At 39.5% G+C, this 13,115-nt stretch overlaps 1 protein-coding gene across 2 annotated transcripts in view; it reads left to right on the top strand.

The window, feature by feature from the left end:
- LOC123589287 (transmembrane protein 180-like) overlaps nucleotides 1–13,115 on the top strand; it is a 39,251-nt gene that overhangs the window by 11,798 nt on the left and 14,338 nt on the right. For both annotated transcript variants that reach the window (XM_045461197.1, XM_045461198.1), the window contains exons 4-6: nucleotides 3,473–3,627; nucleotides 5,209–5,292; nucleotides 9,707–9,829. In XM_045461197.1, coding sequence (XP_045317153.1) covers nucleotides 3,473–3,627; nucleotides 5,209–5,292; nucleotides 9,707–9,829 — 362 coding nt within the window. The remainder of the gene's footprint in view (nucleotides 1–3,472; nucleotides 3,628–5,208; nucleotides 5,293–9,706; nucleotides 9,830–13,115) is intronic.

Genomic DNA, 13,115 nt, shown 5'->3' with positions numbered 1-13,115 from the left:
AGCAAGTATTTTCTCCTAGTCTCTCTTGGCTACAAAAGTTTAAACTATTTATTGAAGTATAGCTGACACACAGTGTTACATTGGTTTCAGGTGTACAACGTAGTGATTGGACAAGTCTATTCTATATGTTATGCTCTGCTCACCGCAAGTGTGGCTACCATCTGCCACCATACAATGCTATCACAGTACCATTGGCTATATTCTCTATGCTGCACCTTTTATACCCATGACTTCTTCATCTTGGCTATTACATTTTAAGAGAACATGGTCAAAAGATTTCCACAATCTTTTTTCTCAAACCCTCAACATTAACATGAATTTCTGTTGATCTTAACAAAAAAAAAATCATTATAAGCCCAAAATTGCTTCAAGTGTATTCCTAATTTCCAGACAAGTGACACTCACATAAATTATTGGAATAAAAGGAAAAAAAAATGATAGCTTATTTGTTATTTTTGGCTAAGTCACTTTAACTGTTGGGTATAGTCATGAAGGATAAGCACCATGTTTACATTTTCTCAGGCTGTCTTTTCAGAGGCCTTCTTTTGGAGGAGTTGTGTAAGTGAAAGGAGAAAAGCATGAACAAGTGCTCATTCTAACAACTGTTTTTTTTTTAATATAAAATTTATTGTCAAATTGGTTTCCATACAACACCCAGCGCTCATCCCAACAGGTGCCCTCCTCAATACCCCTCACCCACCCTCTCCTCCCTCCCACCCCCCATCAACCCTCAGTTTGTTCTCAGTTTTTAAGAGTCTCTTCTGGTTTGACTCTCTCCCTCTCTCTTTTTTTTTTCCCTTCCTCTCCCCCATGGTCTTCAGTTAAGTTTCTCACGATACACATAAGAGTGAAAATATATGGTATCTGTCTTTCTCTGCATGACTTATTTCACTTAGCATAACACTCTCCAGTTCCATCTACGTTGCTACAAAAGGCCGTATTTCATTCTTTCTCATTGCCAAGTAGTATTCCATTCTAATAACTGTTTTAATAGGTCTGTGACAGGGTGTCTGGGTGGCTCAGTCAGTTGAGTGTTCGACTCGATTTTGGCTCAGGTCAGATTTCAGGGTCATGGGATTGAGCCCTGAGTCAGGCTCCATGCTGAGCGTGGATCCTGCTTAAGATTCTTTCTCTCTCTCCCTCTGCCCCTCTCCCCTGCTCGTGCTCTCTCTCTCTCTAAAATAGTAATTGTAATGATAATTATTGTATTTATTATTAATAAATAATAACTATAATTATATTTATCATCACCATTACTATTATAACAACAGCAACAACAACAGGTCTGAGATATTCCACATCCCACTCCTATCAGAGAGGCAGGATAGTAAATGGGTTAAGTGCATAGAGTCTGCCACAGGGGAGTCTCTTGCTGTGTGAGCCTGGGCAAGTTACTCAACAGTTCTGTGTCTCAGTTTCCTCAGTAAATACACAAAGTAAATACACAAAGTACTTAAAATGGTTCCTGGCACAAACTAAACACTCTAGAAATGTTAGCTCTTATTATTAAGACTCCATGCAGCAAATATTTATTCAGTTTTCACCGCAAGCACACACTGACCTTATCTGTTTTGATTTGGGCTTCTTTGGCACAGGTTGCCAACATTCATGCTGAGATTCACTATTCACAAACTCCTACTCAATAAACATGAATGGAGAGCCAAAATCCTCAGTTTGTGAACACTTTATTTTAATAAATGAAAAAGTGGTATCTTTCATCATTTTTATCATTTATATCATTGGCTCATATCTTTTTATATATTGGACATCATCATCATAACTAACAATTGAGTACCTTATATGTTGAGTGTGTGCTATAGATGAGAAAGTCAGAGACAGAACGAGAGACAGTGGGAGGTAGAAACACACAGAGAGAGTGTTAGTTGGATGAAATGCTTCTTAGGTAAAGTAACTTGTCCTTGGCCACACAGCTGGCACAGTGGCACAGCTGGAATTCAAACCGAGGGACATCTGATTTCAAAATTTTGCACTTTCTACTCTGCCACATATTCCTTATGTTATCATTAATTTCTTGTATTTTATGTTTATGTGTTGGAGGGTGAGAACAAGAAGCTTCATTTCAATATGTAGAAATATTGAGTATTATTCAATATTGTTTATTGAAATTATCGAAATATTATTGAAATATTGAAATTATTGAATATTATCATTATGTGGAGGAATATAATGATATTATACTGCTGGGGTGTTCTATGTACTCACTCTTACAGAACTCTAAGAAATGCCATGGATCACATCAGTCCCTGACCCATTGTTTTTAATATCCAGAAAAGGAGTTCTTGTTCCTTGAAAGTAGAGAAGTCAGCCAAAATGTTAGGGGAAAGAACCCTTTTGTTTATTATAGCACATTTGCATTCTACTTGCATCACTCAGAATTCTCTTGTAATTGTAATGTATGTACATTTGGTTAATGAAAACTTTTCAGGGCTAAACAATGTACTTTTTAATTGAAGACAAAGAGTATCTTCTTATCTTTGTTAATGTAATATGTATATTTAGCAAAAACTTTTCACTCTAGAACAATGAACTTCTTCACTGATAGCATGAAATGCACAGAAAAAATGTAAGTCTGAGCCCTCAACATGAATCTATTAGAATTATAAAATTTGTAAGATAAGACAGGAAACAAAACCCAAAGAAATGTGGATAGAATCATAAACTTGATTTTAGTATAAAAAGTACATTTCAGATAGATTACAGTAAGAATAGTGAAATGTATAGTCACTTATTCAATAAATATTTGTTTTACCTACTGTGTGCTAGGTGAATTCTGGGCTTTAACCCCAAATTTTGTTTTAATTAACTAATTAATTTAATGTTTATTTAGTTTTGAGAGAGAGACAGAGACAGAGAGTGAACAGTGAACAGGGGAGGGGCAGAGAGAGAAGGAGACACAGAATCTGAAGCAGGCTCCAGGCTCTGAGCTGTTAGCACAGAGCCCAAAATGGGGCTTGAACTCATGAACTATGAGATCATGACGTGAGCTGAAGTTGGGCACTTAACCGACGGAGTCACCCAGGTGCCCCAACCCCAAATTTTAAAATCTGGATTTATAGTAGATTTTAGTTGCACCTTTCACATCACCATAAAGCAATGCTGACTGTTTCTAAGCAATGGATTCTTTCATATGGTTGGTTTTGGTAAAATTTCTTCATAATAGTGTGAAAATAAAAATGTAGGAAACCATTTCCTGGTTTGTTCATTTTAAAGGAAATAATAGCTGTTTCTTTGTTATTATGGAATATTACTATCCTTAGTCAATTTTCAACAGATATACACGGGTCACAACATTTCTAGCCACAATAGACAGTATTACTTGTGTGTTTCAGCTGCTATTATAGTTCAGAAGCAAATGTGTTTTCTGCTGAGCACATTTATTTTGTCTCCAGTAAGAGCAAGCATAATTAATGGTGGTCCATCTTAATACGATGTCTCTTTGTTTCCTTTTCAGTGCCTTGTACTTATCAGTCAGTCCTGGCTGAAGAAGTTTGGTTACTATAAAATTATCTTAATTTCTTTCTACCTAGAAGGAACAGCCTCCATTGTCATGTCACTTCTTGGACAGCAATACTATTACCTTTTGGCTCTTTATCTCACTATTATCATGTAAGTAAATCCAAATGCCAGTCCCAAAATTACACTAGGTCTTGCCATTCACACTTTCAAGCAGTGAAACATTTTTTATCTGAACTGTGTTGAATATTCATTTCTAGGCAATCATTGTACCTTTCTGGCAAACTGAATGTTCACAGTTTCTTTTTTGGAGAGATTTCATACATTAGATTTTGTAGTAAAGTTATGTTCCTCTTTTTAACCTATTAAAGTGCATCATTTAGTAAATGTTGCTGCCAAATAAAGATTTGACCCCATGGGGCGCCTGGGTGGCTCAGTTGGTTAAGTGTCTAACGCTTGATTTTGGCTCAGGTCATGATCTCTTGCTTGTGAGATTGAGCCTGCATTGGGCTCCTCAATGGGTATGGAGCCTGCTTAGGATTCACTCTCCCTCTCCCTCTGCTCCTTCCCCGCTTGCTCTCTCTCTCTTTGCCTGTTGTTCTTTGCCTTTGTCCCCCATCTTGGAAAACAGCTCTACCATCTGTCTAGATGTCCAAGTCAGAGACTTTGTCTTGGTCTTCTCGTTCTTCTCTGTCACCTGTGTCCAATAGGCTACCAGTTATTAGTCCTGATATGTCCTGAATCCATCCCTTCTCTGCTTCCATTAGCTCAGGTCCTCATCATCTCTCACCTGGAGTAGTATCTGGCCTCCCATATGGTTCCCTTGTCTCTAGTCTCCAGTCCTCCCAACACCTTCGTCCACATTGTTCCTACAGTAACATGTCATTCCTTAATGATCTTAAGTAGTTTCTTACTGCTTTTAAGATTTATATCATAAAATGATGTCATATATATGACATATATGACATATATAGTCTCTGTTTACTTCTTCATCCTCATATCACTCTTCTAGTTCTTCTGTACTCCACACCAAACAGGAATACTTTGTAGTGTAGGCACCTCATATCTAACATGTAGCATTCTGTGTCTGGAAAGCTCTTCACCATTTCTTGCCTGGCTCTTTCCTGGTGTTTCTTTTCTTTTTTTGTTTAAATGTATTTATTTTGAGAGAGAGAGAGAGAGAGAGAGAGAGAGAGAGAGAGAATGAATGAACAAACAGGGGAGAGTCAGAGAGAGGCAGAGAGAAAATCCCAAATCCCAAGCAGGCTCTGCGATGTCAACATGGATATCAATGCGGGGCTCAGTTTCACGAACCGTGAAATCATGACCTGAGCCGAAATCAATAGTTGATCACTTAATCAACTAAGCCACCCACGTGCCCCATGATGATTTTCTTATTAACACTTTCTTTTCTCTAGCTTACTTTATATAATACATAGAATATACAAAATATGTGTTAATCAACTGTTTATGCTATCAGTAAAGCTTCTGGTCAACAGTAGGCTATTAGTACTTAAATTTGAGGGGAGGCATAAGGTATATGTGAATTTCCCACTGCCCGGGGGGTCAGCACCCCGAACCTCTGTGTTAATCAAGAGTCAACTGTACATTATTTCATTTTTCCTTCTTATAAACAAAATTTCAACTTTCATTTGATGTTTGGTTTTTTAAAAGAAAATCTGTGCCTCCTAGTTATATGTGTATTTTATACGTATATTTTAAAATCGTTTCTAGGGTGATCATGCAAGCTTCTTTCTGTTTGTTTAACCTGCCACTAGCTGACATGGTGGATGCAGATTTACTGAAGTTCAATCGGCAGTAAGTACATTTATTCAAATATCAGCCGGAACAACATCACATGGAGGCAGGACATGTAAGAGTCTGCCTTTTATGTTTCCACTACAAATCATCTCTCTAAGAGATGATCATAAGAGCATCACTGGGAATTAGAGAGCAGAACATAATAGGATATTCACAATTGTTTGCCCTGGGCAACTTTTCCCTGTTTCTGAAAGGGCATCATAATTTTTTATACAGCAGGTTCACACAGCCAATGCTATGACAGGATTAGATCTCCAAAACCAAAGTGAAATCTCACATAGCTTTATGTTCTACGTATTGCAGTACGCCTTATTACACTGGATGTCGAAGGCAAAATGACCTTTTCTCTGTGACATTGCAAGAATTAAAATTAATGATTAAAAATCTTATCTTTTTTTTTACTTGAAAAAATATAAGGGGCTACTGATGAGAGGTTTTGTTCTTTGGTGTGGTTATAAGCTTTTTACATCAGCTATAAAATTCACTTGATTGGTAAATGTTTTCTTATCTGTGCCCTGTTTTACAGGTTAGAGAGGAATACCCGTGTTATTTTAACACAGGTATATCCTTTTTTAAAATATTTATTTTGAGAGAGAGAGAGAGAGAGAGAGAGAGAGGGCATGTGTGTGCATGTGTGCATATGTGCAAACGTGGGAGAGGTAGAGAAAGAGGGAGAGAGAGAATCCCAAGTAGGCTTCAGGCTCATTGCAGAGCCCAATGAGGGGCTTGATCTCACAACCAAGAGATCACGACCTGAGCTGATCTCAAGAGTCTGATGCTTAACCAACTGAGCCACCCAGGTGCCCCACAGGTACATCCTTTATTAGCTCTGTAGAAACACTTAGACTACATGGCCTCTTTTTTTTTTTTTTTTTTTTTTTAATGAAATCTATACTGCGAAAAGCCTTGCCAGTCAAACTGCTTGATGTCTTCTTTATATAATTCCTCTTCTGTTTCAGGGTTTTGTTGCTAAGTTATGTTTGAAGGATAAGCAAGATGGTGAGCTCCTTACAGTGCAGGACCGTTCTCCTTGTGTGTCTCTAGTGTCTAGAAAAGTGACTGGCTCAAACCACTCTTTTTAATTGAGTAATTTAAGGGGTGCCTGGGTGGCTCAGTTGGTTAAGTGTCTAACTTCGGTTCAGGTCACGATCTCACGGTTTGAATTTGAGCCCCCAGTTGGGCTCTGTGCTGACAGCTCAGAGTTTGTTGCCTGGAGCCTCCTTTGGATTCTGTCTTCCTCTCTCTCTGCCCCTCCCCGACTCATGCTCTGTCTCTGTCTCTGTCTCTCTCTGTCTCTCAAAAATAAACATTAAAAAAATGAATGAGTAATTTAAAAAGAAGAGCGGTGCCTGGCTGGCTCACTTGGTTGGGCATCTGACTTTGGCTCAGGTCGTGATCTCACAGCTCATGAGTTTGAGCCCCACGTCAGGCTCTGTGATGACAGTTCAGAGCCTGGGGCCTGCCTCGGATTCTGTGTCTCCCTCTCTCTCTCTCCCCCTCCTCTGCTCATGCTCTCTCTGTCTAAACATTTTTAAAAAAAATTTTTTTTTAAAGAAGAAACCTCAGTAAACATCTTACAACTCTCAAATTCTTTTTGAATGAAACTGGATACAAGTAAATAAAATGTCTCAAATAGTCAGAAAGGAAAAGGCACTAACATTTACCACATTCCAAGGTATGCAAACATTATATGGCTTTTGCTTGTTCAGGTCTCACACCAGCCTTGTGTGGTAGATACTACTCACTCCATAAATATGTGTTGCTTGCCTGCTAATGTGTCAGGCACTGTGGTAAATACTGGAGATACGATATAGGAGGCCTTGTAACAGAGTTCCTCTAAAACATACTTTTCTCTCTTTTTTTTTTTTTATTTTTAATTTTTTAAGTAATCTCTATACCCAACGTGGGGCTCAGACTCACAACCCTGAGGTCAAGAGTCACATGTTCCACAGACTGAGCCTGCCAGGCTCTCCTAAAACATACTCTCTTATGCATATGGCATGCTGTATGCTCCTGACCAGTGGCTACCCTGGGGGATACCTGTGCTTCTCTGCTGGCATAAGTTGTATCCTTACCAGGAGTTAGCACTTTTTATTTCAGATCTGTTAATGTCAGCTGCAATGGTTATTTTATTTTATTTTTTTTATTTATTTATTTTTTTAAATTTTTTTTTCAACGTTTATTTTTATTTTTGGGACAGAGAGAGACAGAGCATGAACAGGGGAGGGGCAGAGAGAGAGGGAGACACAGAATCGAAACAGGCTCCAGGCTCTGAGCCATCAGCCCAGAGCCCGATGCGGGGCTCGAACTCACGGACCGCGAGATCATGACCTGGCTGAAGTCGGACGCTTAACCGACTGCGCCACCCAGGCGCCCCTGCAATGGTTATTTTAATGAGAACATTTACAGGGCACCTGGGTGGCTCAGTTGGGCTCTGCACTGGCATGGAGCCCGGTTGGGATTCTGTCTCTCTCTCTACCCCTCCCCAACTCTTGCTGTCTCTGTCTCTCTCTAAATAAATAAACAAACTTAAAAAAAGTACTTAGGAACTGTAAGGGTGAGATGAAAGTTGTTTCTGTGAAAACTAAGTTGAATGCTTTATAAAGATCTGACAAAGGTAAGGTATAAAAAAATATTATCAGATCTGATGCAATGAGAACTATAAATGTTTTGGGGGAAATTCATAAAAGCCTAAAGCTATTGTGTACTCAGATTGCCTTATAAATAACTGTAGTTCTCTCTATAACTGACAGTAGAAACTGTAGATCATGTAATATGGATACTGTCCTCACGAGAATGATGGCATAGCACTTCCACCCGTGGGCCCATACTCAAAGGAAAAGCCCAAAGGAAAGATAGATGAACGAGTACATTTCACTTAAAACAGAATGGTTAATGTCTCTTCTTCTAAAAAGGATTGTTTTGGGGGCACCTGGGTGGCTCAGTCAGTTGAGCACCTGACTCTTGATTTTGGCTCAGGTTATGGTCCCAAGGTCACGGTATCAAACCCCACATTGGGCTCCACACTGAGTGTGGAGTCTGCTTGGGATTCTCACTCTCCCTCTGCCCCTCTCCACCACGCACACGTGCTGTCTCTCTCTAAAAACTAAAAAAAATAGTAATAAAAAATAAATAAAAAGGATTTGCTCTAGCCAACTGTCCTCCAGATCATGTCAGATAAGAACTTAATACAATGAGCCAAAATAGATGTAGCCTTCACCCTTTGTGGCAGTGACAGCCTAGTGGGGGAGACAGACAGCAATTGTATTATAGTATTATATCATACAATCAGAAGTACCCTCGTTTTCAGGAAACTAAGACTCTTGAGGGGTCAGCTTGCCCAAGGTAATAAAACCAGCAGATTAAAGAACTAGAAGTGAAACCCAAGTTCTTCCTGTCAAATCAGACTTCCTCCAGTTCTCTGGCCTCATCTTTCTTCCCTGTCTTTTTTTCTTTCTCCTCCTCTCCATTTTCTTGCTTTTTCTTCTCTTTCTCCTCCTTGGAGAGGTTTCAACCGATAGTTGAAATATGACAAGATTTCACTTTATTCAGTGAATGAACTGGATTTTTAGGTTTATTTTATATGACATAACTTAGTTATCAAAAATGATATGGCAGGATTCTCACTTAGAGCTCATTTGAGTAATCCTTAATGAAATCTGGGCTGAGAAACTTAGGTGTGAATCCCAGTTCTACTACTTACTAGCTGTGTGACTGTGGACAAGTTAATCTATTCTCCCATCTCTAAAACAGGAGTGACAATGTCTTTCTCATAGGATTGTTGTGGAGTTTACAGGTTTGCATTTTTTTTAAGTAGGCGCCACGCCCAATGTGGGGCTTAAACTCAGGACTCTGAGCTCAAGAGTCACATGCTCTACCAACAGAGCCAGCCAGGTGCCACTATGGTGGGATTTAAATGACTTACCACAGGGGCGCCTGGGTGTCTCAGTCAGTTAAATGTCCAACTCTTGATTCCAAATCAGGTCACGATCTCATGGTTCACAGGTTCAAACCCTGTGTCGGGCTCTGCACTGTTCATGACAGTGCAGAGCCTGCTTGGGATTCTTTCTCTCTCCCTCTTTCTCTGCCCTCCCCAACTCGAGCTCTCTCTCTCTCTCTTTCAAAATAAATAAATAAACTTTAAAAATTAAGAAAAAATGACTTACCAGCACAGGGAACATATAGCTTTCATTATTGAGCATGTAAGAGTCTAGCTGTGTCTCCTCTTTGATCCATTTCTTCACTGAAAGAGTTTGGTTCTTCTAAGTTTATAACCACTATGACTAAGAGGTTAATATTCTATAACTACTATATATTTCTATTGTCTAGTTACAGTCAAGGAGGACTTAACTGACAAAAAGTTCCTTGATTTCTGTGTGATACAGACCCATGCTATCTTTGTCTGTTTCAGGTCACCCCTTTTCTCAATGGTTTTTGGCATCAATGCTTTGTTTACCAAACCTGCTCAGTCTTTAGCTCCCATGATGATACTCTCTAAGCTAAAACAGTATGGATATGGAAACGGAGATAAAAGGTAGAGTAAAAATGCCTTTGAAATAATGTAAAGGAAATATTAAAGCAAACTCAGCCTTTTATATTGATTACTAGGCAATTATCTTGGACTTTGGATATTATTAGTTATTAATTCATAGATTTTGAGCAAGCTATAGTAGAGAGTATTAATATCAAAGGAATTTTCATAGGAGTATCTTTAAGGGTGTTCTTTAAATTATACTACAAATATCTATATAATCCACACTAAGCTACATATTGATTGCTTTTATCTAAGTCATTCATTCATTTATTATTTCATTGCACAAATGTTTCTGAGGGACTGCCAGGCTTAAAGGTGCTGGGGTCTGGGCATCTGAGTGGCTCAGTCAGTTGAGTGTCCAACTCTTGATTTCTGCTCAGGTCATAATCCCATGGTTGTGGGATCGAGCCCTGCATTGGGCTCTGTGCTGAGCTTGGATCCTGCTTAAGATTCTCCCCTCCCCTCTCGTCTCCTCTCCATTCCTCTGCTCTCCTCCTCTCCCCCCCCACCCCTTGCCTGTACCCCCCCCCATAAACTACAAAAAAAAACAGGGTGCTGCAGATACAAGATGAATAAGGAGCCTCTACGGAGCCCCACAGATTGTAAAACACTGTGATAAGGGCTCTAGTGGAAGCATAAAATGGGGCACTGTGGTAATACAGATAAGAAATTCCTACTTTGTTTGGTCTGCCTGGGGCAGGGGGCACCTCAGAGAAAAGGGGGTTCCTGAGCTGAGTTTTGGAAGCTAAGTTGGATTTCTCCTCCTGAACATTAAAGAACATCATTCCAGGCAGATAAAACAGCATGGCAAATGTCTGGAAGCATGAGAGAACTCTTAATAAGCTATTCATTTATTCACTCAACAAACGTCGTTGAGAGTCTACCATGTTCTAGGTTCTGTGATAGGGCAGCAAACAGCAGTGAACAAAACAACAGAAATCTCTTCCCTCCTAGAACTTAACTTCTAAGTGGGAGGCAGGTAGACAAAAAATTAAATAAAATACATATTATGTTAGTTGGCAATAAGTTCTTTGGTGAAAAATGAAAGAAGGGGAATGAGAAGAGTTGGGGAAAGCTGTATTTTTAATTAGTGTGATGGAGAAGGCCCCAGGAGGTGACATTTGAATAAATGCAGGGAGGTGGGAGGGCACCATGGCAGCTCTCTGGGGCAAGAGTGGTCCTGGCAGAAAACACAGCAAGTGCAAAAGAATGGAGAGGTACCATGCCTGGCTTTCTAGATCTCACAAGGAAGCTGGTGTGGCTGGAGCAGAGTAAGCGAGAGGAGGTCAGGTCTAGTAGGTCCTTAGAGCCCTGCTTTGTTACTTTGGTTTCACTATGACATTTCTGGTGGTGGTGAGGCAGTGGAGGATTGATTTATTTTTTATTTATTTGCTTTATTTTTTAGAGAAGTTTTAGGATCACAAGAAAATTGAACGGGAAGTACAGAGTTCCTGTATATTCTCTGCCCTCCACTAGGTACAGCCTTCCCTATATCAACAGAGTGTTACACTGGTTATAATCAACGAACCTACATAGATACATCATTATCACCCAAAGTCCATGGTTTACATTAGGGTTTGCTCTTGGTGTTGTACATTCTGTGGGTTTGGATGAACATGTAATGACATGTATCCACCATTACAGAATCATAAAGAATAGATCTGCTGCCCTAAAAATCCTCTGTGCTCCACCTTTTCATCCTACTCTCTCCCCTAACCCCAACAACCTGTGATCTTTTTACTGTCTCCATGATTTGCCTTTCTCAGAATGTCAGATAGTTGGAATCATATAGTATGTAGCCTTTTCAGATAGATTAAATTTTAGTAATATGCATTTAGGTTTCCTCCATGTCTTTTCATGGCTTAGCACTGATTCCATTGTCTGGATGTACACCTCATTTATCTATTCACTTACTGAAAGACATATTGGTTGCTTCCAAGTTTTGGCAATTATGAATAGAGCTGTTATAAACACCCATATGCAGCTTTTTGTGTGTATATAAGCTTTCAATTCCTTTGGGTAAATACCAAGGAGCACAATTGCTGAATTGTGTGATAAGAGTATGTTTAGTGTTGTAAGAAACAGCCAAACTGTTTTTGAAAGAGGCTGTACCATTTTTGAATTCCCATCAGCAAAGAAATAAAGAGTTCTTGTTGCTCCACATCCTTATCAGCATTTGGTATTGTCAATGTTTTGGACTTTAGCCATTTTAACAGGTGTGTATCTCATTTTAATTTGCAGTTTCCTAATGACTTATGATGTGGAACATGTTTTCATATCCTCATTTGCCATTTGCATGTCTTTGGTGAGGTGTCTGTTCAGGTCTTTTGCCCATTTTTTAATCAGGCTGTTCATTTTCTTATTGAGTTTTAGGATTTCTTTTTTTTTTTTTTTTTTTTACATTTATTTATTTTTGAGAGACACAGAGCACAAGTAGGGGAGGAGCAGAGAGAGAGAGAAAGAGACACAGAATCTGAAGCAGGCTCCAGGCTCCAAGCTGTCAGCACAGAGCCCGACATGGGGCTCAAACTCACGAACCGTGAGTGCATGACCTAGCTGAAGTTGGATGCTTAACCAACGGAACCACCCAGGCGCCTCTAGTTTTAGTATTTCTTTGCATATTATGGATAACAATCCTTTATCAGATATGCCTTTTGCAAATATTTTCTCTCAGTCTGTGACCTCCCTTCTCATTCTCTTGACAATGTCTTTGGCAGAGCAGAAGTTTTTAATTTTAATGAAGTCCAATTTATCAATTACTTCTTTCATAGGTTTTGCCTTTCATGTTGTATCTGAAAAGTCATCACTGTACCCAAATCACCCAGATTTTCTCCTGTGTTATCTTCTAGGAATTGTATAGTTCTGCACTTTACATTTAGGTCTGTGATCTGTTGTGAGTTAATTTTTATTAAGGTGCAAGGTCTAGATTCATTTTACACAGGTAGATATCCAGTTGTTCCAGCCATTTGTTGAAAAGACTACCTTTTTCTGTATTGCATTACCTTTGCACCTTTGTCAAAGATCAGTTGATTGGCGCGCCTGGGTGGCGCAGTCGGTTAAGTGTCCGACTTCAGCCAGGTCACGATCTCGCGGTCCGTGAGTTCGAGCCCCACGTCGGGCTCTGGGCTGATGGCTCAGAGCCTGGAGCCTGTTTCCGATTCTGTGTCTCCCTCTCTGTCTGCCCCTCCCCCGTTCATGCTCTGTCTCTCTCTGTCCCAAAAATAAATAAACGTTGAAAAAAAAGATCAGTTGATTATATTTATGTGGATCTATTTCTGGCCTCTCT

The sequence above is a fragment of the Leopardus geoffroyi genome, chromosome E3, assembly GCF_018350155.1.
Source record: "Leopardus geoffroyi isolate Oge1 chromosome E3, O.geoffroyi_Oge1_pat1.0, whole genome shotgun sequence".
In the NCBI taxonomy this organism is placed as follows: Eukaryota; Metazoa; Chordata; class Mammalia; order Carnivora; family Felidae; genus Leopardus; species Leopardus geoffroyi.
The sequence above is the reverse complement of the archived record's forward strand: the minus strand, read 5'-3'. Positions and strand labels throughout refer to the sequence as shown.